The 27,984-nt window shown below is 35.8% G+C and overlaps 2 protein-coding genes across 5 annotated transcripts; one reads left to right on the forward strand and one right to left on the reverse strand.

Moving 5' to 3' along the window:
* Positions 1 to 466: 466 nt before the first annotated feature.
* Positions 467 to 8,975, reverse strand: LOC127634414 (vesicle-trafficking protein SEC22c-like). 3 transcript variants are annotated; one of them, XM_052113960.1, is made up of 7 exons: positions 8,849 to 8,975; positions 7,183 to 7,394; positions 3,238 to 3,401; positions 2,842 to 3,021; positions 2,602 to 2,717; positions 2,440 to 2,505; positions 467 to 2,229 (listed from the first exon to the last, which is right to left on the reverse strand). In XM_052113960.1, the coding sequence occupies exons 2-7, from the start codon at positions 7,362 to 7,364 to the stop codon at positions 2,029 to 2,031; spliced, it is 909 nt and encodes a 302-aa protein (XP_051969920.1). In that variant the 5' UTR covers positions 7,365 to 7,394; positions 8,849 to 8,975; the 3' UTR covers positions 467 to 2,028. The 3 variants fall into 3 exon arrangements, with proteins under 3 accessions (XP_051969920.1, XP_051969921.1, XP_051969919.1); XM_052113961.1 differs by lacking the exon at positions 8,849 to 8,975 and adding an exon at positions 7,923 to 8,087 and having other exon boundaries at positions 467 to 2,199; XM_052113959.1 differs by lacking the exon at positions 8,849 to 8,975 and adding an exon at positions 7,923 to 8,087.
* LOC127634406 (NK-tumor recognition protein-like) lies at positions 8,660 to 27,982 on the forward strand. 2 transcript variants are annotated; one of them, XM_052113944.1, is made up of 17 exons: positions 8,660 to 8,752; positions 10,373 to 10,449; positions 11,290 to 11,364; positions 12,337 to 12,444; positions 12,546 to 12,590; positions 16,198 to 16,285; positions 17,553 to 17,582; positions 18,190 to 18,335; positions 19,469 to 19,670; positions 21,026 to 21,184; positions 21,456 to 21,543; positions 22,613 to 22,761; positions 22,973 to 25,675; positions 25,766 to 25,843; positions 26,902 to 26,958; positions 27,074 to 27,160; positions 27,273 to 27,982. In XM_052113944.1, exons 2-17 carry the CDS (start codon positions 10,392 to 10,394, stop codon positions 27,331 to 27,333), a joined length of 4,134 nt encoding a protein of 1,377 aa, XP_051969904.1. In that variant the 5' UTR covers positions 8,660 to 8,752; positions 10,373 to 10,391; the 3' UTR covers positions 27,334 to 27,982. The 2 variants fall into 2 exon arrangements, with proteins under 2 accessions (XP_051969904.1, XP_051969905.1); XM_052113945.1 differs by lacking the exons at positions 8,660 to 8,752; positions 10,373 to 10,449; positions 11,290 to 11,364 and adding an exon at positions 12,893 to 12,917 and having other exon boundaries at positions 12,391 to 12,444.
* The last annotated feature ends 2 nt before the right edge of the window (positions 27,983 to 27,984 follow it).

Raw genomic sequence — 27,984 nt, forward strand, 5'->3', positions numbered from 1 at the left:
AAGGTGCTATATAAGTGCAGACAATTTAGCTGTACCGAAGGTATGTTTCTCCAAAAAACAAAAGTTACAGCAAAATCTTCCAAGTCAGCATCAAAAACACTCATTAATTCCATTTACTGCATCTATACAAACATAAAAAATATGATTATTATTGTATAAACAAAAGTAATTATTTCAACAAATACACTAATCCTAATATTATTTGGGAAGTGAGCAAATATGAAAAAGCCAATTAAATAGGTAAAAATCTAAATCATGATATATTTAGTATGATTTACCATGTTGAAAAGTCAGTCAATAGAAAAAGAGCCATTATTATTACATTGTATATGCATTATTGTTATTAAAACAGTATTACAATAATCGCTTTGCCGTGAATTGGAACTGATTTTTACAAAATATTAAAAATTATCATACAAATATTCTTACTCCACTGTTTGGATAGCTGTAATCATATTGTGTAATAAGGAATTGACAGGAACATACTGTAAGTTACCAGAGCACTAACTGTTATCCTAAACACAATAAACAAAGCTTTACACCATCGCTGTTGCAACAACACAGCATAATGACATGTACAGTAATCCAATTTCTGCACTAACCATTTCAATAAAAGCACAGCTTGCTCTTCAGAAACAAGATAGTTCAAAAAATGCTATCTATGCGTACTTATCTGAAAATAACTGCATTGTCCATGTTGATTTCCTGAGAAATAAAATTAAATGTATAACATTTGCAATTATCAAACAGAAACGCAGTTTACAAATACAATGACTTAATATTCTGAATCAGTATACAACATAGGAGACATCCTTATTATTTTAAACATACTGAATTGATGAAGGATTAACATAAATATACTCAACATAAGTCTTACATTTATTCATATACTAATATATAAACTTGCTTCCTCAGTCAAATCATAATACTTGCTGCTGCAACAATAACTTTAAACAAAATCTCAAGTTATGTCAACTTCATAAAGAATCACTCAGTGCAAATAAAGTAATTACATATTAAATATGTAAACTAAGTTCTGTAAGTGACAAAAAATGCATATTGACAAAGGATAAATATTTGTAAATAATCAGCTTTTATGTTAAGAAAATAGATGTGAATTTTAGACAAATTCATCACATACAAGTTGCTGCAATTCTTTAGCACCTGTCATTCATTTTTACTTATTCCTTGCCAAATTTGTCATAATAAAAGGAATAATGCAGGAATAATAACTTTTTTAAATTACTTCAGGTTTATAGTCTTTGGAATGAGTATCATGAAAAGGTAGCCTAAACAAATTTATCATATGTGTAAAACAAATGGCATAAGACTAGTTTAATATACAAATTAGAGTACTTAATACAACAATGTACTGTAATGTATTTTGGTGCAGCCCATAACTACCTAACTGACATTGTCCAAAATGAAAAGATGGGGATCATGCTTTAGTTAAAAGTCATTTCATTCTATAAATGTCTGATATTCAAATATTTTATAAAAGGCAGAATCACCAGGATCCATTTCCATGCTCACTTTCAGTCAAATACATGTTATGACGTGTATTTATATTTTCATAACAATTAAACTGACCACAAATTAACCCGTTCTACAAAAATGTAAACAAAGAGAACAAACCATGATTAATATAGTTTACATTAGCTTAAACAATGGTAAGTTTTCTTATTTTGCAGAAAATAAATAAAATTAATATAGAACCAACTGAATGCTTACTTGATATCTCATACCTTATTACACATTCATAATGCATAACTGAAAACTTTTTGTTATGCATTAATTTAATTGAAGACCCCTGCAAAAATGCTATTGCGCACACTAACCATATGACACAAAATTACCATTTAAATCATAATATCAGATAAAACCAAAAGCTAAAACTAAAAGGTAAATGTCAGTTTACGTGAGCCACCAGGTCAAGTTAATTTGTTCTTTTCATAAGTCTTCCAGTGTACCAATCTCACTCTACCATTGCCCAATCTAAAGCAGCTCTGTAGGAGTGAACTGGAGTTCTCATACTCCACAGTCCGTATTCCTGTCCAAAAGTTTGCGGTGGAGGGTGAGCAGGGTGGAGAGGCAGGCCACGGACATGTGGAAGACCAGCTGCCAGATGTTCCTCAGGCCAAAGAGAAAAGCATTGCAGAAGATGATGACAATCAGAAGAGTGAAAGATTTCAGCTTCTTCTGGCAGGTGTGGAACAAATATAAATGACACTGTGAAAGCGGACATAGATCTGTGTTATAGTGCTTTATTAAATGGACATATGTATTTGTTGGCACTATGGTTTTCTGGAAAATCTTTAAAAATTACCTCTTGACATCCTTTTTATGAACAAATAGAGATTGGAAAAAAAATTCCTACCCTCACAACAGGTGTTTAGTATATTTATGTCATACTGTACATAGAGTTGCAAGACCATTTACCTGGCAAATACAGCAGACAAATGCCAAAAGAAATGCCACCACATTCCACAAGCCATCATAATCATCCTGTAAAGAATGGTATCATACCATAAAATGTAAACCTTCAGACTTCTTTGCAATTATACATATAGACATGTGATTTAATTTAAACCACAGTGTTACCTGGAAGGTGTTTTCAATAAGATGAACACCACGTATAAGGTTGAGGGCAGCACACATGATGTTAAGAACCAGGGAAAGAATTCCAGGAGCTGAGACTGGTTCCAACCGACCTTGACCTTTAAAACCAATAGGGATCAATGTTAGCCACGTCTATCAATAAAAACACATACTCAACATATTGAACAATATAAAGAGCAAGCTATATTTATCACTAAACAACGCAGTGCTCTGAGTGTAGACCTGATGCAGATGTTTGTTCAACATGCCCATTGGCGGCTCCATTGGTGAGTGCCACGTCCTCCATGGTGAGAACCTGAGGGGGGCTGGTCCTGAGCTCCTCCAGTACCTCAGCCAGGGTTACTTCAAGAGATGGACCACCACTCTGATTGTAATGTTGCTGCAGTTTTTGAATGACACTATCTGAAATAATCAAAGGTATATTAGTATAGCCATTACATAAACAGCATGATGTACGTTTCACATGCAAGTTACAGAAACATTATCAACACTATCATCTTTTTGTGGCTTGTCATAATTTAGAGCTCTACTGTATTTTAATTTATTAAACACATTATTATTGACATTATTCATGTTACATCTAATGCCTAGCCCAACCACATTCTTCTGTCATCTTACCAAACTCCAGAAATGGGTATGGCCTGTTTGCCAAGGCCACTGCAGAGTTGTCAAAGCATGCTGTGAATTCCCAGCGCAGGTCTTCCAAGAAGCAGAAGGCCACGGCAGAAGGGAGACTACATGCACATATGGTCATGTATGACACACCCTCGGATGAGAGGAAGCTACAACACACAGAGAGGCCACTTAGTTAACAAATGATTTCACAGGGAGGCTTGGACTCTGTAATGGAGGTAAACAAGATCAGGTACATTGATGTGCTTCCACTTTCTAAACTCTTTTAACACTTGAATCACTATCACTTAGTCTTCAAAACAATCTCATCTTTAGATCTCCTTTCCTTCATATATTCCCATGCATCTATACTTTACTTTTATCCAAAGCAACTAAATACAGGGACATTCTGGCTTTAAGTGTCATGTCCAGTCACTTTTGTGACCTCGTGCTCGACATAATCAGTTTAGTTTTGCATAAACTTTATTATTTTTTTAAACTTAAAAAAAAAAAAAATAATATCAGTTATTCACATTTATTTTCCAGAATGATAATAATGTGAATGAGTAATTAATTGTGATGGTCAATTTGATAATTTGGTGATGTTTGTCTTTCTATGTTTATAATTATATGTATTTATTTAAAAATGTATGTACACTAAAAAATATGAAGAGTAAGATTTAAAGTATTTGCAGACAGCTTTTAAAGAAAAATTTAATACTATAAAATTACATAAAACCTACTTAATTTCATGACATAATATTAATTGATGTGAGAGAGTAAATATAACTTAAACATTTCAGTAACTTTTGCTTACAAATCTTATGTACATGGTATTTAAATAAAAGCTTAGTAAAATTTTAAACATTTAACTAGAACATTCCACATATTGAATAACTTTCATTATTAACATGTTAAAAATCGTTAAACAATACCTTGCTGTACTAGCAATAGGATCACAAAATGGAGTTGCGGCAAAAGGTTTGGAATAATTTACAGAGTTTGCTCTTATGGAAAGGAATTGGTACTTTTTCACCAAAGTGGCATTCCACTGATCACAATATATATTCATGACATTAATAATCCGAATATGTACTATTAAAATTTGAAACAAATGTTCAGAATTTCTTAAACTACTTCAAAGAGTTCTCATCCAAAAATTCTCCACGTGCAGCAATGACAGCTTTACAGATCCTTGACATTCTAGCTGTCAGTTTGTCCAAATACTCGGGTGACATTTCACCCCACACTTCCTTGCACTTGCCATAGATGTGTCTTGTCGGGCACTTCTCATGCACCTTACAGTCTAGCTGATCCCACAAAAGCTCAATGGGGTTTAAGATCCATAACACTCTTTTCCAATTAACTTTTCTTTTTGTTTTTCTGTTTCAAAAGTGGCTTTTTCTTTGCAATTATTTACATAAGGCCTGCACCCCTGAGTCTCCTCTGTTGTACATGAAACTGGTTTTGAGCAGGTAGAATTCAATGGACATTTGAGGGATCTATTTCTCAAACTAGAGACTGTCCTTATCCTCTTGTTTAGTTGTACATCTGGCCTTCCACATCTCTTTCTGTACTTGTTAGAGCCAGTTGTCCTTTGTCTTTGAAGACTGCTGTGTACACCTTTGTATGAAATCTTCAGTTTTTTGGCAATTTCAAGCATTGTATAGCCTTTTCATTCCTCAAACCAATGATTGACTGATGAGTTTCTAGAGAAAGCTGTTTCTTTTTTGCCATTTTGATCTAATATTGACATTAAGACATGCCAGTCTATTGCATACTGTGCAACTCGTTTCATTTAATGAACCAAATAGCTTTCAACTGTGTTTGATATAATGGCAAGTGATTTTCTAGTACCAAATTAGCCATTTAGCATGAATACTCAAGGATAAGGTGTTGGAGTGATGGCTGCTGGAAATGGGGCCTGTCTAGATTTGATAAAAAATTACTTTTCGAATAGTGATGGTGCTGTTTTTTTACATTTACAGAATATATTTTATATAGTTAGACTATAATTTGTGATCAGTTGAATGCCACTTTGGTGATTTAAAGAACCAATTTCCTTCTGAAACAGCTAAATCTGTACATTATTCTACACACACACATATAAATTAATACATTCAAAAAAACTGCCTTTTGGTAGATATTTAACCACTAGGCCAGTGGCTCTCAACCTGGAGGCCTCAGCAAACTTCCAAGGGAAGATTACTTTAAATGATTTAAAATTAGTTATATCAAAATAATCAAGCTTAATTAAAATGCTTAAAACAGCTCAATTGTAAGCTCTATGCCTATACCACACAGTTGAAAGTTTACATACACCTTAGCCAAATATACTTAAACTACAGTTAGGATCATGACTTTATTTTAAGAATGTGAAACGTCAGAATAATAGTAGAGAGAATTATTTATCTCAGCTTTTATTTCTTTCATCATATTCCCAGTGGGTCAGAAGTTTACATTCACTTTGTTAGAATTTGGTAAAATTGCCTTTAATTTGTTTAACTTGGGTGAAAAGTTTTGGGTAAGTTGCTGGAATTTTGGCCCATTCCTCCAGACAGAACTGGTGTAACTTAATCAGGTTTTTAGGCCTCCTTGCTCGCACACACCTTTTCAGTAAATTTTTCTATCGGATTGAGGTCAGGGCTTTGTGTTGGCCACTCCAATACCTTGACTTAGTTGTCTTTAAGCCATTTTGCCATAACTTTGGAGGTATGCTTGCAATCTTGACCATTTGAAAGACCCATTTGCATCCGAGGTTTAACTTCAAGGCTGATGTCTTGAGATATTGCTTCAATATATCTACATTATTTTACCTCCTCATAATGCCATCTATTTTGTGAAATGCACCAGTCCATCAAGCAGCAAAGCCCCCCACAACATGATGCTGCCACCCCCCATGCTTCGCAGTTGGGATGATGTTCTTCGGCTTGCAAGCCTCACCCTTTTTCCTCCAAACATAACAACAGTCATTATAGCATTATAGTAAAGTTACATTTTTGTTTCATTAGACCAGAGGACATTTCTCCAAAAAGTAAGTTCTTTGTCCCCATGTGCACTTGCAAACTGTAGTCTGGCTTTTATTTATGCCGGTTTTGAAGCAGTGGCTTATTCCTTGCTGAGCAGCCTTTCAGGTTATGTCAACACAGGACTTGTTTTACTGTGGATATAGATCCTTGTCTACCTGTTTCCTCCAGCATCTTCACAAGGTCCTTTGCTGCTGTTCTGGGATTGATTTGCACTTTATGCACCAAACTACGTTAATCTCTAGGAGACTCCTTGCTGAACGGTATGATGGCTGTGTGGTCCCATGGTGTTTATAATTGCACACTACTGTTTGTACAGATGAATGTGGTACTGTCAGGCCTTTGGAAATTGCTCCCAATGATGAACCAGACTTGTGGATATCCAAATTTTTTTTTTTTGGTCTTGGTGATTTCTTGATTTTCCCATGATGTCAAGCAAAGAGGCACCGAATTTGAAGGTAGGCCTTAAAATATATCCACAGTTTTGACATAATTTTCTGGAATTTTCTGAGCTGCTTAAAGGCACAGTTAACTTAGTGTATGTAAACTTCTGACCCACTGGAATTGTGATGTAATCAATTAAAAGTGAAACAATCTGTCTGTAAACAATTGTTGGTAAAATGACTTGTGTCATGCACAAGGTAGATGTCCTAAACGACTTGACAAAACTGCCAAACCAATAATGAGTGGTTAAAAAATTAGTTTTAATGACTTCAACCTAAGTGTATGTATACTTCTGAATTCAACTGTATATACTGACAGTTACTGAAACATTTAATTAATTATGATTAAGTTATTTAAATCTGTTGATACTTCTAGTTTCTGGGGATGGGGCCATGGAGCAAAAAAGGTTGAGAACCAATGCACTAGGCTACATCACTCACATCCTAAAGAAATAATGAGTGGTCCTCAATAGGACACTTACAAAATGTTGAGCTCATAGCCCTTGACGGTCCCTCTCTCTGGTAATAAGCTCAGGGATTTAGAGATCAATTTCAGCTGTTGCTTTCTCTCCTGAAGCTCCTTGTCATGCAGGAAATCAGTGGAGGCGGAGAGAGGGAGAGCATCCCTGGCCCGGACCACAAAGGCAAACAGGATCAGTGACATGCTCCTTGTGGGCCTCTATGAGAACACATCCTGAACACAAAGCAGAAAGACCTTGATAAAGCAACGATTCCAGCACTTGTTATAAAGTGTATCTGAGGACAGGATGTTGTTCCTTTCAAATGCATTGTTGAAGCAATGGATGTATGCCTTTGCAATTTAAAGACCCATGCTACTGTACATATTACAACCATACAACATATCACAGTATAGCTAGTTTAACCAAGTTAATTTGAAGTAATATTTGGGAGCTAATTTGAACACATGGTTCTCAATATCCACATTAGCATATGATTGTAACGTTACATCATTACATTAAACCGTGTTTTTGTAGAGAAAAACAAACCATCACTGGCTTTGTTATACTTTGTGATTGTACAATAGCATAATTATTGTTTGTAATTCATCGGATGTAAAGTTCAACTATAATTTTTAATGGTGCTTCATCATATGTGAAGTGGATTTCATCTCCCTGATTGAGTGCACGTTTTTTTCAACAGCTTATATAAAAGCAGTCTTCAATACTAATAGCAGGTGCAGATGCGCTTTATCGTCCCTTACCTTACAACAGCTCAATGCACATAACACAGTTCAGAAAATAAAAAAATGGACTAGAATCTAACAACTTTCGTTAGTACGGTGGGTTGTAAAACGACTCAAAATTATATTTTTGGAGTTATGTATGAGTTAACATTATAACACCACTAGAGCTTTCTGTGTGTTTCACTGAATTATGGGAAACAGGAACGTCAACGGATTTTACTATTTCAAAATAAAAGTCTACATTCATGGTAGGTTGTGCCTGTCAAAATGCATCATTATACGTATGTGTACTGTTTGACAGATATTATATATATTATATTAAATATAATAAAACAATTAAAATAACTTGATCTAAACCCCGTGCGTGTTCTTCACAGAGCAACAGAATATTACAAAGTGTAAAAAATACAATTTAAAATTTAAATAAATATAGCAATACACCACTTATATTAACACAAGTAATATTGTATATTTTTAGGACAAAATTATAAAAAATATATCTATATATATATATATATATATATATATATATATATATATATATATATATATATATATATATATATATATATATATATATATATATATATATATATATATATATATATATATATATATATATATGTATATATATATATATATATATATATATATATATATATATATATATATATATATATATATATATATATATATATATGTATATATATATATATATATATATGTTTTGTCATTGCTCTGAGTTTCCGATAGTCGGCGGTTGTAAGTTGTGGAGAAGATACATCGTTCAGCCGACTGAGACGAGTTTAGTTCTTTTAGGCATTTTCTCCTTTTAACTACTAATACAGGTAAGATTAATGCCATAAAATTATACATCTTTGGTCAGTACAACATGATGAGGAGTATATCTACTGAGGGTTAAGGAATTTGGTTCAATACATTACCCATAAAGACGCATCCCAATGTGTTTCTGAGGTGATAAAACGTTGCCACTTTGCTTCAAATGCTAACCAGTGTTAGCCAGCCAGCTATTAAACGACCTTATGGCCCAAACCAAAGCATTTTGTCGTAGTATGTATAGCTGTTGGTTTAATGTATTCTTTATTGTAAGCAAAAATGTTGGGTTTAAGTTTGACTTTGCTTATAAAGCGTTGTGTTAGCCACTCATGCTAATCTTTTGCAGTATCGTTTGGGCTATTGGTTTCAGTTAACATTGCCTTAAACTTTCACCTCACTCTTAAGAAAGAATGTGCTCTTTTTGGGGGGTAATTAACCGTAATCAGAATCATAATAATTCTAGTCTTTCATCAATATAGGCATGTTTTATTGACGTATGTGCTTCTGATCTGCTGACTAATGAAATATGGAAAACTGTTCAATGATCTAGGCTATTAGATAGTTAAAGTAATGTTTCATGATTAATTAGTTGCCAGTAAGACTTCATAAATGTATAATTCTACAAAAGTAATGTCTTCAGAGGTTGTAAGTTGGGTTGTCCGATATTAAATGGCCTGTGTGAGAGAAATATATATATATATATATATATATATATATATATATATAATTTAACTCTGAATGTACAGGAATGTCTCTGCAGATGTTTGGCATTGATAAGAGGCCAGAATAGCATGCTTGTCAGTTGAACATTTGTTGTTGAGCCATTTCATCTTGAGCAACCATATGTTTTTTGTAACCACTGTGTTTAGAAGAATCAAAGTTCCGTTAAATATCAGAAAGCAATTACTTCGTTTTAAAATGTTTCCCGTGGCATGTCCTTACTCTTCATGTTTTCATGAGTTATTTTAATTTGGGAAAGGAGCTAGCATGCAACAATGACATTCTCTTCTTTGGAATTTGAGACATTGATTTATTTTTATTTTTTAAAATATGGCCTAATTGCCGTTAAACTGAAAGATTTTTGGGCGGTAGTCAGTTGGCACATTTGAGGGAAAGTGAATCAATGTAGCGTGACAGGTTTGAAAGGGTTATATTTTGCATGATTTTTGCATCCTTATTTTTTTGGTTTATTTGGTCCTTTGACAAACTATGTTTGGAACCCCTCCCCACGCAAAAATCCAACTCCATCTCTAATAATTATCCAAAGATAGCACACATCTGGTTTAACCAGGGTTCTTAGTAGGGTGGTAACTTGCAACAGAGCTGGTGACATTTGATGTTCAGAGCCAGACAGGGCAGTGTCAAAAAGGGGGCAGACAGGGCAGTGTCAAAAAGGGGGCGGAAGTTAAGTCTGGAGGGCATGCATGGAGATTTGCATTGTCATTGGTTAAGCGAAACACTTCCCTAATCTCAGTGTCTGTCTTTTCTGTTCACCTATGCTGTGGCTTCTGTTTGTCACTTGAAACTAGAGACGCTGTGTCCTGAAAATGGAGTGGATTTTAATTCTTTCTGGTTAGAGGACCTTGAGAATACAAGCTTTAACCGTGTTTTGCTGTGACTTTTCACTACAGGCAGCCCACTGTTTACAAAATGGGGGTGAAAGATCGCCCTCAGTGCTATTTTGATGTGGAAATCAACAGAGAACCAGGTATGAAATTAATGATGATCACTATTCGGCAGTTCTGAAATAGACCTCTGTAGAATTGAAATACAAGATCAAATAATGTACATTTAATTGATAAATGCTTAAAGACTTTTCTGGATTGAAATACATTTTGCACTGTTTGTTATTCTTCTTTTACTTTTTAAAAGAAACACTTTTCTACTGAAATATTAGTAGCATCCAATGTCTATGTTTTTGGTAAAATGTTGTAAAAAAAAAAAAAGCCTACAGACAAGTTAAAAGTTAAGCGATTTATAACGTAAAATTTTGCACGATCTGAAATGACAGTGTTGTATGTGTTCAAGGGATAAATCAGTTAAACTAGCTAATTTTAAACTTCTAATACTTTAATTCAAGCATTTTGTGTGAATGTCTGTTGTGATGGCAGTTAAAATAACTATCCCAGTGTGTTAGCAGCTGCTCTGCTGTAAACACCCTGACCTGAAGGGCTCTTTTAATGAACCAAAGACTTTGTGTGTACTAAATACCATCTGGGTTCATCTCAGTCTACTGCTAATTATGTTTTTTAAAAACAAATGTCTGCGTCATAAAGGCAAGATGTCTCATTCATATCTCATTTTATGTTTTTACACCCAGTTTTTTTACAAAGCCAAAACCTATGTGAAAGTGTTGCCTTTTGGCACACTAAAGTCAACCTGAAACCATGTAGCCTACATGTAGAAATGAAACAAAAATGAAATGAGTGAGAATCTAATAATGACTTTTTATTAGCAAGTCTAATCCTTAAACACAAATCATGCAAAAATGGATGACACATGACTTCTGATGTTTAAGTTTAATGATATCTTTTGCTGTTTTTTCTAGTTGGACAAATTATCTTTCAACTGTTCTCCGATATTTGTCCCAAGACAAGCAAAAATTTTATTTACCTGTGCACTGGTACGTATACACAGTTTGGGTCAGCTTGATTTAGTTTAGATATTTTGTTTGGCTGTTTAATATTTAGTGACTTTTTACTCATACCTGCAAAACATTCCAGAACACAACACAATAAATAGAAAATTCCTCAACTCAGAGAACTTCATCATAATACAGCTAATTAGTAGGTCTAGGACTAGGTCTTGAACCCAGAAAAACCAATTCTAATTCATGTCCGCCAATTCAAGCAAAAGCAAATATCATACAATATTGTTAGATCATCCATCCTGATGTCAGCTCATTAGATCTGTCAATATCTTACATGGTAATGCTTGGGTCAATACAGGGGTAATTTTCTCACCAGCCAAACCATGGTATCTCAGACATACATGAGTCTCCTATGCCTTCCTGTCTGTGACGTACATATATGGGTGATTTTTTTTTTTCAACTTTTGGCAATTTTATGTTCCAGGGGTTGCGTTTTTATATTAAAACTAACAGATTTCAACTGTTTTAATTTTGTTATATAAAACTGACTTTGATAAAAAGTGTACCATGCCTTCATTATTTATTTTATTTATAAAGCTAATTTTCCTTAAGTTGTGCCTTTAGCCCCATTGTAGCCTATAATCTAAACTAAGAGGTAAAGAAACAAACCATTTCAATATTTATTGTTTGAAAATGATTAGTTTTTTGTATTATTATGACTACAAAATGAAAGTCACATAGTTCATTATATGAGGAAAATTTGAGTGAAAATGTATGTATTCGGACACCGCTCCAGACATTTGCACACTATGAATGATGTTAAACACATGCTGTGTCCGGCATCAGGCATTTCCCACAGAGCACTCATAACCATATTTTAAAGAGCTTAGTCTGTGAAATCATGGACTTTTAATTACTGGAACACTTTTAAGCTGCACATACAATATATGTTACATACTAGTAATCTGCAGTGATCAATTATCTATTTCTGTGGTTTGCTTGCAGGTGAGAAAGGCAGTGGCAAAACTACAGGGAAAAAATTATGCTATAAAGGCTCAACTTTCCATCGAGTGGTAAAAAACTTCATGATCCAGGGAGGTGATTTCACTGAGGGTATGTGCAATTACACTCACAATTCACCAGAATATATCGAGATAAATATATCTGTGGTGCCATTTCACAAAATGTAATGATGTGTTTTTGTCTTTGCCAAGGCAATGGAAGAGGAGGAGAATCTATATATGGTGGTTTCTTTGAAGGTAAGCCATCTCCAGAAAAGTTCAGTACATCATCAAATAGTCAATAAACTTAAAATTCCTCAACTTCACTCTATAGTCTTTTCTGCTCTGTTTTAACAACTTGTGCATGACTGTTCAATGGGTATTTCAGTTTTGTGCATGTTAGCTATTATTTTATGTCACTGTAACTACGGTATTTTGATTGTGTTTTATTACTGTGATCTCAATGGTCTTCTTTCTGAGTCAGCATGGAGAATAGGCATATTTATTTATTTAAGGTCCAATCTTCTTGCCTAAAATTTTCAACATTCTTTTATTTATAGAGAGTGTGGTCTTTTGCAAAATAAGGTAAGAGATGTACACAGTCCAGTAACACGATGTAGACTAAACATTCCCCCTTCCCAATCCCAATGTGAACCATGGAAAAGCACGTCCACACTGTGCAGTGTGCTCATGGATATGTGGACCATGAAATTGATTTGGTTGACAGATTTCTTCTTTTTTTTCTCTCTCTTTTAATTTTTCCAGGATAGGTTGTCATGCAATACTCTTGAACATAATTCATCCTTAAACTCTGCAGACCCACCTGCAAGCCGTTTTAACACATAAAACATGAAGTCCCTGGATGCATAAGTTAGGCATATGTGGTATCATTTGAAAGCTTAGAATCAGAATTTTTGCAGTTAGTTACATAAAATAGCAAAATAAGGCCTGAGAACATTTGTGTCACAAATTGGCTCCACCTAGAGTTTACGTTGTAGAAATGTTTAAAATGAATGTAAAAATCCTTCACATAGCACCTACAGTTGAAGTCAGAAGTTTACATACACCTTAGCCAAATACATTTAAACTCAGATTTGACAATTCCTGACATTTATTTGTAGAAAACATTCCCTGTCTTAGGTCAGTAAGGATCATGACTTTATTTTAAGAATGTGAAAAGTCAGAATAATAGTAGAGAGAATTATTTATCTCTGCTTTTATTTCTTTCATCACATTCCCAGTGGGCCAGAAGTTTACATTCACTTTGTTAGTATTTCATAGCATTGCCTTTAAATTGTTTAACTTGGGTCAAATATTTTGGGTAGCCTTCCACAAGCTTCTCACAATAAGTTGCTGGAATTTTGGCCCATTCCTCCAGACGGAACTGGTGTAACTGAGTCAGGTTTGTAGGTCTCCTTGCTCGCACGTGCTTTTTCAGTTCTGCCCACAAATGTTCTATCGGATTGAGGTCAGGGCTTTGTGATGGCCACTCAATACCTTGACTTTGTTGTCTTTAAGCCATTTTGCCACAACTTTGGAGGTATATTTGTGGTCATTATCATTTGGAAGACCCATCTGCGACTGAGCTTTAACTTCCTGGCTTATGTCTTGAGATTTTGCTTCAATATATCCACATAAATGTCCTTCCTCATATTGCCATCTATTTTGTGAAGTGCACCAGTCCCTCCTGCAGCAAAGCACCCTACAACATGATTCTGCCACCCCCGCACTTCACGGTTGGGATGGTGTTCTTCGGCTTGCAAGCCTCACCCTTTTTCCTCCAAACATTACGATGGTCATTATGGCCAAACAGTTACGCAGTCTGGCTTTTTTTTTATTGTGGTTTTGGAGCATTGGCTTCTTCCTTGGTGAGCAGCCTTTCAGGTTATGTTGATATGGGACTCGTTTTACTGTGGATATAGATACTTGTTTACCTGTTTCAATCTTCACAAGATCCACCATCTTCACAAGGTCCTTTGCTGTTGTTTTGGGATTGATTTACACTTTCCGCACCAAACTACATTCATCTCTCGGAGACCGAATGCATCTCCTTCCTGAGCGGTATGATGGCTGCATGGTACCATGGTGTTTATACTTGCATATTATTGTTTGTACAGATGAGCGTGGTACCTTCAGGCATTTGGAAATTGCTCCCAAGGAGGAACCAGTCTTGTGGAGGTCCACAATTTTTTTTTCTGAGGTCTTGGCTGATTTTTTTATGATTTTGATGACTTGACATCATTTTCTGGAATTTTCCAAGCTGCTTAAAGGTACAGTTAACATGTAAGTAAACTTCTGACCCACTGGAATTTTGATATAGTCAATTAAAATTGAAACAATCTGTCTGTAAACAATTGTTGGACAAATTACTTGTGTCATGCACAAAGTAGATGTCCTAAACGACTTGCCAAAACTATAGCTTGCTAATATGAAATCTGTGAAGGGGTTAAAAAATGTGTTCTAATTAATTCAACCTAAGTGTATGTAATCTTCTGACTTAAATAGTCAAGTCACATATCAAATGAAAGTTCTCATTCTCAGGAAAGTGACATTACAGTTTATTCTTTGCCATAATACCACAGTTTTAATTATTTATATAAATTATCACAAATGGAAAAAAAAATCAGTAAGGCATAAAATGCAAATTTTTGCTTTGCTGACGACTGATCTGTAAGCCCCAGATAGCCTCAAACTTTATTTAAAATCTTATGTGGGTTGTTAAATTACTTGTTTACATGTATGTTAGCTTGCTTGGGTGAAAAATCCAATATTGTGTCTAAAGAAAGTTTAGAACAAAATATGCAGTCCGGTAGAAAAAGTATGAGAAACAAATCATCAGCAAAATAGGTTCTCATCTATATAAGATTAAATGTAAAGCTTGGATTCTCTGCTTTCCAATGAAACCTAGATTGGGCTTCTAGACAACTCAGAAGCCAATATATTAAACAAAACAGTATGGAAGCTCTCAGCACTTTAAAAAAGATTTGTTGTGAATGGGTGACGACTAAAATGCATTAGAGCACCACCTACATTACAAATCAGTATTATGTGATGGAAGGTGATAGAGGACAAATAATTTTCTAGTACTTGCTGCTATGCAGTGTTATAAAATTAGACTATTTGCTTGAAAATTGAGGACACAGAACTTTAATGGTTTTAAACTTTAGACATAAGTTTATTTATTTATTTATTTTTGTCATACAATTGTAAACATTTACATTGTTATTTATTGCAATCTTTTTTGTTTTCAATTAGGGGGTTATCTGTAAAATGACTATTACTGAAATTAGTCCACTGTATGTTTGAACAGGGAGCTTTTAAATTTGTGTGAAAATTTTCAGGCGGCAGCCCAAAAATCTTACGTAAGAGGTTAAGAAATAATTGGCCCAACTTGTAATAAACAATCTATATTTTTTACAGTAATTGTTCTAGTGGACCTTAGGATAAAAAAAAAATGATGTCTGCTTTTACAACACCGATTTGGTCTGCAGCAGTGTAGAAGCATAACTGATGTCTGGTCTTAAATGGATAGGTCACACTAAAATACAAATTCTGTCATCATTTACTCACCCTCATGTCATTTCAAAAACGTACTACTGAATGTTAGGGACTGACAGCCTCCATTCACTTTCATTGTATGGAGAAAATGCAATGAACGTGAGGCTAACGTTCTGCCTTGCATCTCCTTTTGTGTTCCACAGAAGAAAGAAAGCCAAGGGTGATAAAATGATAACAGAACATTCATATTTGGGAGAACTAGCCCTTTGATGAACATCTCTTTGCCTGCTCCAATCTTTCTCTTTAACAGAGCTTTTATAAACAGTTGAACTAAGTGTCTCCCTTTGTCCGTATTTCTCTCCAACAGATGAGAACTTTACTTTCAAACATGACAGAGCCTTCCTCTTGTCGATGGCCAACCGTGGCAAAGACACAAATGGGTCCCAGTTCTTCATGTGAGTATATTTACTCTGCTAAAAGAGAGAGTGAGAGTGTGTGTATAGAAACAACCATTCATCACCAGATCTTAGTACTATTTAATATGATTGATTGGTTACTATTAAATGGCACATTAAATATGTATGTTTAGATTATGAACACATTCCCTAGTATTCAAGATAATTTCCCCAGAAGTGAGTTGGTTTGGCTCAGTCATGGACTTTATGCATTATAGCTCATCTGTTATAAGAATCAAACACAGGACGCATCTGGGTTTTCTAACTTTTACCCTGGTGTCATTTTCTCATATTTTAAATTGAACTCTTAACATTTTCCGTAGGTCCAAAATTATTGACATGCATCTCTTGACACATCAGCACAATTGTATGAGCACAGGTGAAAATTAAAGCACAAAGCTTTCAGTATGTTATTACAAATAAGTAATAATATAAAAAAAGATATATATGTATTTAGAAGAGTAGAACGATTATCTTAGCTTGCCTTTTTGCTGTTCACACCCTCTCCAAGTTTCCAAGACCTTGTCAATCTCTTCACCATGTGAATTTCACCATTTATTTCTGCTCTTTTATTTTGGATACTTTACATAGTCTACACGAACATATGGGAATCAGATGCTCTCAACCTTTTCATCTCCTTTTCCTTTATAAATGTGCATTTAGAAATATTTAATAAAGAATCAAATTCCTTTTTTGCCTACAAATGTATTACAATTTTTCTCTTGCCATTTTTGTGTAAAATTTGCAGAAACTCTAACATCCTGCTCTACCAAGGTAAAGTGTCTTCCAAGGCTGTGCTTCTCTCTCCTGACTGTATTTCTGGTTGCTTTTAGCTAGCACTGGTTTCTTGATTATCTTTAAAATGTGTTTTTACCTGATCAACAACTTACTGTACTCTTCCAGCACAGAGAATCTGAGAAGGTCTTTCAAGTATTAGTGTTAAACTTTAGCAGTTCATATCGTTCATTTTCTGTTATGGACACAGTGTGATTTCTAATAAAATATGTCCCTACAATGTTTAAGCCAATTTTAATTGATTTTGTCAGCACAATGTATGCAGATGTTGGACCTGTTGATGTTGAACGATTTCTGTTGTGTGTTCTACTTTATGATGGACTGTATTTAAGTCATGAGTTACTGTTGTTTTTGTTTAGTTTTTTCATTTATTACTCCAGGCCTAAGTTTTCCTCCCCTTTCTTTTTTCCTCCCACATATCTCTGTTGGATTATCTTACCTGGCCACCATGAAATAAATTGTCCAACAATAGAACTACAAAGACAGCGCCTCATCTAGATGGGTACGTTAAAAAAAATAAAATCCATTATGTCCATCCGTTAAATGGTTTTTATTTAACCAGCTTTATCTGTTTTAGTTCAGGATGTAGCAGAACATTAACAAAAACAGTACAGTGTTCCCACGATAATAGAAAACCTGGAATTATCAGGGAAATGTATATACTGAAAAAAAAAAAATATATATATATATATATATATATATATATATATATATATATATATATGTGTATATATATATATTTTTGTTTTCTTTCTCTGCACTAAAAATATTTCATCAGCTAGATATTTATTTTGTAAAACTTGCTTGCAAGCTATAGTGATGTAAGATTTGTGTGTGAATAGTTATTTTGAGCAAATGAATAAGTCAAAATGGTTCACAATAAAGATTTATTAATAGTGATATTTAGCAAATCAGTCTGAATCAAAATGATTTAGCAATCTGTATGTAGTAATCACAAATGACAGGAAACATCATGGAAGAGTCATATGATTACATATTTGTCAAGTTTATGCTTCAAGATCTGAAAATGTAGGATGTCTGGATGTAAATCTGTAAATTTACATCCAGATTTTCTGTAAATTCCTGTAATGTTCATTTGTCTAATTTAGAGTGCATGTGGTCTTTGGGCTGGTCATCTCTGGCTTTGAGGTTATAAAGAAAATTGAGGGGCTGAAGACCGACTCAGCCAGCAGACCTTATGCTGACGTCAGAGTGATTGAATGTGGACAGCTGTTTACGAAGTCTGCTAACGATGGTGAGCTTGTTCCTATGTGTGAGAAACTAAGAGTTTTGTCTGCAGACATATCGTCTGTCACTATGCTGCATGAACTTGTTTTTAACCTAATGGGGAATGTTTTAGAGAATGTGAAAATGAAATGTGAAAATGGTGTTTAAAAATAGAACTCAGAAAGATCATAAAACACAAGAGTGTCTCTTTGACAGGTGCTTTGGCAACAACAGAAGAAACATTACAGACACATATTTTAATCCACACATTTATGCCATGTCCTAACCACTCGTGACACAACAAACTTTTAGCATTAAATCAATATAAATCATCAAACCTTTCCTAGGGGGCCTGGGTAGCTCAGCGAGTATTGATGCTGACTTCCACTCCTGGAGTCGCAAGTTTGAATCCAGGGCATGCTGAGTGACTCCAGCTAGGTCTCCTAAGCAACCAAATTGTCCCGGTTGCAAGGGAGGGTAGAGTCACATGGGGTAACCTCCTCATGGTTGCGATAATGAGCGGTTCTAGCTCTCATTGTGACGTGGTGAGAATAGCGTGGGTCTCACATGCACTACCTCTCCACAGTACCATGCTCAACAAGCCACGTGATAAGATGCACGGATTGGCGGTCTCAGACATGGAACCAACTGAGATTCGTCCTCCGCCACCCAGATTGAGGCAAGTCACTATGCCACCATGAGTACTTGGAGTGCATTGGGAATTGGGCATTCCAAATTGGGGAGAAAAGTGGAGAAAATCAACAAATAAAAAACTTTCCCTTTTTACCGGCCACGAGTGCAACATGCAACAGTATGTTTTGTTGGTTTCTATTTTTATTACGGTGTGCTGGGTTGCCACCCACTGAGAAATCTCATTTGTCTGAAAACCTGCTCCACATTGCTGCAAACATCAAATTAATTCTGATTGGCTCTGATTTTTGTTGCATTCTGCAGTATTGCATTATTTCTCCTTTGGATGCTCCAAATTTGTGTTTTGCAACATATGTTGTTTTTCACTCTAATTAAAAATAAATTAATTAATTCTGCTCTGGTCATGGCATAAATGTTTAATAAAAAATAGAGCAAATCTATACATTTCATACATTTTGTTCACTTGGCCTCAGTATATTTACTGACTAAGCTTGTTTTATCTTCTTGTAGTGCTTCAAGACAAGAGGAGGAATGTGTTCCACTCTGAGGATGACTCTCAGTGTACTTCTGAGTCTACATCTGGAGGGGAGTCTGACAAAAAATATGCATCTCAAAAGAGGAAAAGAAGCACAAAGAGCAAGCATTCAAAGAGAAAAAGAAGAGAGACAGAGAAGAAAGAGAGACACACTGTTAAAACAGCAGGACATGGAAGGTAAATGAGTGTGTGTCTATTTAGGCTGACTTGTGTAGGTTTTTTATGGTAAATTATTTTCTCTAATTCAAGCTAAAAATGCAGAAAATATTTGTTGTCTGTTAAAAGTGTAAACAATGTGGCTCAGTCAGAATGTTGCTTTGTTTGTTTGAGCATACCTACCAGCCCAAGACAGCAACATTGGCTCAAACAATGGTGTGAGTTTGGGGTGGGACTATGGGCTATTTTTCGTGACCACGCTAGACGCAGCACTAAGAGCAACGACCGTGCGCTACATCTTATCCAATTTTTGTGAGAGAGCTAATTCTAAGTGCAGTTTTCGTGTTAGCTCAAGTGGGCATTTGTGGGAGTGTTTTCAGTATCTGTGGGTGTATCCGCGCAAACTGTGTGTGTAATGTATGTAAATAAAGAGACGCAATTTGCTATTTTCCTGAGAAACAGGTAATTGTGCTGAGATGTTTGAGAACCACGTATAATCGCTTCACTAAGTCTAAAATAATTTCCTGCATTTGCAGTTTAAGGATTCCACATGCAGGTGATATTAAAGAGCTATCGATCACTTTTAATTCTAGCCAGAGAGCAAATATACATTACAAAACAATGAACAATGGGAGAGCAGCAAAGCATATTTTAAGCAGGTGAGAGACATGCGAGCAGGATGAGAACCAACAGTCTCAGAGAGGCTAATAGAGAATATACAACACATTATGCAGTGTAGGTGACATTATTTGGTCAGCATTGCATACAGACCATTTACAATACTAAATTCTTATGAATGGGCACTCTTATTTATATTGATGTTTTTGACATGTTATGGAATATATAAAAGGACATAGATGGTGCAATAACCGGAGAAGAACCTCAAAATTAAATTGAGCTTAACCTTGGCTATTAGAGTTTTATAAGGGCTGTTTTGCCAACACACTTGCATAGACTTAGCACATGCTTGCACAAAAATATCAATTTCATGACCATGCCCACTGAAGTATCGCATAGTGCTGCGCTTAGGCATAGCAGTCTTAAAATAGAGCCCTATCTTTTTGTCTGACCAAAAGCAGATTGAGGGAGTGTTTGGGGCAACTTGTTTGAAAACAGATAATTTTTGCAATTCTGTTTGATGATGCTAGTGGTGCAAAAATTACACACTTTATAAACAATTCCATATTTTCTGTTTGTCTGTATTTTTGGCTTTTTTTTTTTTTTACATTTGACTATTTGAAAATGTAAATGTATTCTATATTTTATATATAGAAATACTTTTTAAATCACAATAATTCAGAAATCTGAATAAGTGCTGTTGACTTTGTCTTGGCGAACATACATATCTTACTGTTTACTCTTTTCCTGATTCACAGTCATGCTGAGGGAGAGATGGCAGAGGAAGATGATGGTGATGTTGGGCAGAATGTGAAAAGGGAGAAGCCTGTGGTTCGACCAGAAGAGATCCCACCTGTGCCAGAGAACCATTTCCTACTTCGCAGAGACATGCCTACTCAGGAGGAGACAATACAAATGTTAGTCACTTTTGTACAATTTAATGAACCGATTGTTCTCCTCTCACTCAAACACTTTTTTATTTACCTCAGATTATTAATGTTTGAAATTCTCTGGGTTAAAAGGTACATGATAAAGTGTTAACAGAGAACCACATTGATTAAAATTGTGGCAACTTGTTTCTTGTTAAATGATCCCTGAAATCCAAGGCTCAGTTTTGATTGTACATTTAAAATCTTGTAAAAAAAAAAAAAAAAAACCTAAACTCTTTTTATTTATTTTTTATCATAGGGCTTTAAAGGAGACAGTCGTGGCACCGAATGTCCCCAAACCAGCCATCACAAAATCTGGACGCAAGATCAAAGGCCGTGGAACTATGGTATGACAGACGTGAATTACTTTTATATCATATACAGAAAAAAATACAGAGCAGTCAGAGTGGTCTCAAACCAAGGACGGCAGATAAGATGAATGTTTTTCACAACCCTGAAAATATATCAGCGGTTTTGTTTCTTATTGCCATTGCCTCTCAATCAGTCTCTTAAAATATGTTGCATTTGGAACTGTCTTTGGCCCTCTGTCTGAAACCCTCAATTTTAGCCTCAGTGTTTTCTTTTAAACTTCAGTGTAAACTCCCACTGTTATGATTTTGCTAACATCACGCAGCCCTTGGAATTTAGACATATATATGAAACTCGATCAGAACAGGATGAACCAGCTCAACAACAATAAAAAACAAAATTTCAGTGTTTGCACATAACACACACCCAACACATTGCATCTGAATATATAAACCTGTTTATTCAAGCACAGCAGCACCATAAACTATAAATATCAAACAGTCATGACATATGAAACATTAATGAATGGAATTGGTTATTTATTTGAAAACTGCTCCATCTTTCCATAAGTTCCTTTTGCAAAGTTTGACTGGTTCACAAGCAATCCACTCTGATATGAGTCAAAAACTCATATAATACAAGCTGAAAATAGCCAAATACACATACAATCCATGCTGAAATGTGCTAAACACACAAAACAATCCATGGTGAAACATGGAGTAAAATATGGAGTACATAGCTGGAAACATATCAACATGGTCAAACATGTCCATCTAGTGCATGTTTAAACAGACCAACAATTAAAAATTGGTGTTAATGTCTTGCTGTGGAGGCAGTCATGTGCTTCTGTATTCATCTGTGTGCCATCACAAAGTAGGGAATTCCAAACGAGCCATTTCTGTGTTGAGGAGGTCGTTTTGAGTTTTGAAACTTACAGAATGCTTCTATAGTACAATAATGTTGTACTCCTCATGTCATAACCCCTTTAATTCTTACTAATTGACATTGACTCCTTGGATTGTATTTCGCTGTGCTCTGTCCTTCATGGATTTCTAGCCTGTTTCATAGAACATAGCTCTTTTGGTGATTTTTGTTTTCCCCCTGCAGAGATATCATACACCTCCTCGGTCAAAGTCCCGATCAGAGTCAGAGGGTGAAAGGGGGAGCAGTGAGACTCCCCCACATTGGAAAGAGGAAATGCAGAGGACAAAGGTTTACCAGCCCCCCAGTGTGGAGAGATGGAGTAAAGGAGAAAGGCATGTTTTATACCAATTGAATATGGTTATTTATAAAACTATGAATCTTATTTGAATAAACTATTGTTTTTTGTTTATCCAAATGATTCCATGTGTTTGGTTTTCTCATAGTTGAGACTCGTTTTAAAATAACTTTAAGAAATACATTTTTATGTGGTGAACAACATGGTTGGAACAAAGATTTTGACCTACAGCAATGTTGTTCAAACAGATGGGATGACAGAAGTGACACCCCAAGGTCTAGGTCAAGATCAGGAGAGCGATCCTTAAGCGAGTCCTCTGTATACTCCTGCCGGCATCGATCCAAAAAAGAAAAGAAAACTAAACGCAAGAAGAAAACCAAAAAAAGAAAACCCTTAAAGAAACATAAAAAGAGCAAGTCCAAGGAGACCTCTCTGTCTGAGGGAGAGATGTCAAGCTCCTCAAGCAAGAGGTCAAAACACTCAAGCCGTGCTGGAAGGAGACACTCTCGGTTGTGCTCTCGTTCTCACTCTAATTCACATCCATCCCACAGATCGTATCGATCAGAGTCAGACAGGAGACGATACTCATCATGCTCTTCTAGAGATTCACGATCTTATTCGAGATCCAGGAGCAGATCTTATTCCAGAAGTTACTCAAGATCTGAGAGGCGGTTGCGATTTTCCTTGAGGTCAAGTCATAGTCGATCTGGGCAGTCTATTACACACACTAGGTCACTGTCCCATTCTCAATCCAAATACAGAGCAAGTTCAAGAACCAGGTCAAATACCCCACCTTGTACTAACAAAATAAATGTGAGATCCCCTCGAAAGTCAAAGACTACAGAGGGTGCTGTTTCCAAACAGGACAAGCCAGTGCCTACAGCAGTTCAAGGTGTAGAACCTAAAGCCCCACCAGCTGTGTCCTTCGAAAATGTCTCTGTGTTACCTGTGAGTGACAGTCCACCACCCTCTCGATGGAAACCAGGCCAGAAACCTTGGAAACCCTCTTACGTTCACATTCAAGAGATCAATAAAAAGTCAATGCCAGGTTCAAAAGCACTAATCAGCCCATCAACAAATGCACCTCTTGAGACAATGTCCTCTCTTAAGCCAGACACTGCCATTAGTCAAAGGGACCACAGCAGCCATATCGTTGTTCGACTGCTGCAAAGGAGTTTGTCCAGGAGCAGGTCACCCAGTCAGTCAAGAAGCAGCAGCAAATCACTAAGCCATTATGACAGCAGATCTTCATCCCTTAGTAGGTCCAAATCATATCGTTCATACAAAAGAAGATTTGCTGAAAAGAGAACACATCGTACTTCTAACAGAAATAGCCAAAAGAGGAACAAGAATGCAAATCATAGCAGTGACGACAAAAATGCGTCTTCCTTTTCAGAGGATGGACCAGATAGTCCACACAATCCTATCCAGAGAGACAGTAATTCCTTGGCACAAATAAATACACTTGATTCTCTCTCATATTTAAAGACCGCAGCAATGAAAGGCAAGAAACCTAGTCAAAAGAATGAACTGTTAGTGGACAAGAACAGTAAATCTGGATGGGAAAGTGAAGGAGAGAACTCAAGTAAGATTAATAATGCTACTGAACATAACCAACTCTCTGCGAAGGATGAAGGAAGCCTTACTGAAATGAAAAAGAGTCATTGCTGGGAGTCTGAGAGTGACTCTGAAATGTCAGACAAAAAGACAGTTGGTGATGCCAAACATGTGTCTGAAAAGGAGGAAGGAGAGGCCAGTTCAGAATCTGAGAGTGAAAATCTTTTTTGGCCTTCTAACAAATCAAACAGAGTAGTAGAAATGTCTGGGGAATTAAAATGTAATGAGGAACACTCTGACACAAAAACTATGAAACACAAGAACAAGAAAGGCAAGCGTAAACACAAGCACAAGAGGAGGAACTCTTCCAGGTCAGGATCTCGCAGATGCAAGAGCAAGAAATCTATGAAGCACCAAAAGCCTAAAGAGATATTCCACTGGCAGCCTCCACTTGAGTTTGGTGATGAAGGTGAAGAGAATGATTTGGTTGTTCAGGCACAGTATGTAGAACTTGCGAATCCTGATGCTGTCAACAGTGCTGAAAAAAGTAGGATAAAAACTGGCCCAATTAAGCCCCATGGCTTGGAGAATCAGGAACATGGAACTCCAGAGTCACCTCAAGATAAATGTTCAACAGAGTCTCAAAGAGTTTTTGATGAGAATGAGAAGACTGAAAAACAAAAATCAAAGCTCAATAGCAGCACAGAAAGAAGTCCAGCTCAAAGCCATCCAGAGGTCCATGCAAATCATTCAGACACTAATTTGGCAAATAACCAAAATAGACTACAAGATAAAGTGGAGATATGCACTCCAGAGGACGTCTCTGTGGCTAAGCAACCAGGGCCCAAAGTGATTGGCTTTTCTCAGTTGAAAAATATTTTGAATAATGGCAGTGCGCTTGTGCCACCTAATATCGAAAAAGTGAGCTCTGTTATGACTGAATCTGCTTTAGCCCATTGCAGTCAGCTACAGGAAACTGTACCTGATAATGCTTCTCTCTCAGCAGCTGAAAATAAATGGAAACCTTTGACAGGCATGACTGCAGTGCAGGCCCTTACTACAAAACCTTTGATTATTAAGACAAACAAACAGCAAGATCAGTTAGAGGGAAAGAGCCAAGGCCTCAAGATTGAGATCAAGAGCAAGAATAGAGTCCGACCAGGATCCCTCTTTGACGAGGTACGAAAGACGGCTCGGTTAAATCAGAGAACCAGATATCGGGACAGTTCAAGTGAAGAGGAATCTCTTCCAGCAACAGGAGAAAGGGTTGGGTCCCATAATCACTCTCGGGACAAGTCACGGTCTGTGTCCAGTCAAATGTCCCACCGTAGAAGCAGGTCCCATTCGTATAGCCGCTCCAGGAGTAGGTCCAGAAGCGACACCTACACTTCCAGGTTTGATACAGTAAATATTGTTTTCAAAGTTACATGTCCAAACTTGAAATGTTTTCACATACATATATGCATTTGTTTTCCCACACACAGGAGCTATAGTAGAAGTAGGAGTAGACACAGTAAAGGCCACTCTCGTTCTCGAAGTAGCACCTACAGAAGTTATCGTAGGTAAGTGTTAAAAGGTTTTTTATCTCTGATATGCTTCAATCTAATATGCATTTTAAAGAACCAGGGATGTCATAAAATATCAATATATTGATTATTGATCGGCACATTATTTTATCAATATATTTTTCAATCAATATTTTAACATGAGCTCACATTTAAATTAGAAGTCCAATTTGCGTACTTTCCAATTGTCTTAGTTGGCCTTTGTTTAACAGTCTGGTGTAATAGCATTGGGAGACCACAAGAGGGTGATATAACAGTATCACACACACAGACAGGATGAGCTGAAGCAGCGCAGGGGAGTCCAAAGTTAGGAAGGTTTTTGTACTTCGAGAATGAACAAAGGGATGTTGTCATTAACATGCTGCATGTTAGTGAAACTGCGAAAACTGAATGACTAGAAATGGCGACGTATAAATGCATAATAAACATCGCCATTTCTAGTCGTTCGTTTTGTATAGTCTATATGTAGAGTAGCATTTAATAGGTCTTTCATTCAAGCTGTCAAACCACAAATCAACAGACATGTAACTGAAAATAGGCTCTATGAAAGATACATGTTCACAATAGATCATCCAGTGATGGGTCGAGTAAATAATCTTTGTCCTTTGATAATGATTTGGGTCGAATTTAATGGAAAACTGTGCGAGTTGCGCTCTGTGGTTCTGCAGAATGTTGATGCTGAGCGTTGGCGGTGTGTTGGTACTTTGCAAGAATAAATAATTGTTTTTAATTTTAGAATGTTGCCGTATTCAAGTAAAGCTGTGGTTTTATCTCTCATTAAGTGTTTTTGTTTTGATTTACCCTGCCGCTCATTCTTTACCAAAGTTGTTGAGAAATATGTCTGAAGAGACAAAGACTATAGTGCAACAAGCAACCCTATTTATATCTGAAAAAAATCACTGTATATATTTATAATCATCAGGAAAATCTTCAGATTGTCGATGCATAACAAAAGGCATCGATCCCAAGCTTATTAAGAACCTTTTGGTACATTATTGGGAGTAAAATGTTCTTAATTGACAAATTTTAAGATGCCATGATCAATCTTGTTTCAGCCACACATACAGTAGGAGTCGCTCTAGAAGTCAGTACAGAGGTCATCACAGATCAAGGTGAGGATGGAGCTAAAATCATTCATGCTCTTTGTTTATAACTTTGAGGCATTTTTTTTAAAATTGGAGTTATTTGGATGTGATTTGTATTTATTTTTTGTTGCTGGAAATCTAGGTCTGACTCTTATGATAGCTACTCTAGTCACAGTCGTAGCAAGAGACGACGGCATAGGAGAAGTGAGAGCTCTGACCGCAGGTCCAGGTAATTCATAAGTAAAACTTTGTATTGCCCCAATATAATTAACAAAGATTTCTTTATAAAGTATTTATATACAATATAAAACTTGTATATTATTATCTGTCTTCACATTCAGGTCATATCACTCATACAGTCGCAGTTCCTCCAGGCGGCGAAGTCCCAGTCGAAGCAGTTGATACAGCAGTTTAAATTTCAGACATTAGCCTTCTTGTCATTGATATGATTTTAGGTTTGTTTTGTAAAGAATGTACTTCGTCCTACACTTATCACCATGTGCTATGTTATTTAAACACCATAGTTTTTTATGTTGCATTTTTCATGTAAGGCTGTGTATGAATGTACTTTTGAAACAAATTTAGACTAAATAAGTAAACCTACTTTTTCTTGTCTACTTGTATACTATTATAAACAAAAGTTTGTGAGGAGCATAAAATCCTTCCAACTGTAACTCCAAGGTTACAAACAGCCATTTACCTCACTCCTTTGAAAGTGAACTTCCGAAATGTCAGTCAGTCATGTTTGGAAAGGTTTTGCCATACAGTTCTAAAACACGAGATGGGCATCCTATCAAGTCTAAGCAGCGTTTTTATGGTTTTTCTTTAATTCAAAAGAAATTTATGAGAAAGATGGACATATGAGGAAAGGTTTAGTTGTTGGCTAAATGAATTTTTTGTGTTTAAATGGTTGTTCTCCTAGCTTTTTTAACGTTGTATATAAAACACCACCAACAAAAAGATATGCTTGTGTAATGTATATAGCACTGCTTATTGATACATCATTTAAACGTAATAAACGAAACCTGCCAATTTAATTGTTTTGTAAGTGTC

Source organism: Xyrauchen texanus, chromosome 41 (assembly GCF_025860055.1).
Source record: "Xyrauchen texanus isolate HMW12.3.18 chromosome 41, RBS_HiC_50CHRs, whole genome shotgun sequence".
In the NCBI taxonomy this organism is placed as follows: Eukaryota; Metazoa; Chordata; class Actinopteri; order Cypriniformes; family Catostomidae; genus Xyrauchen; species Xyrauchen texanus.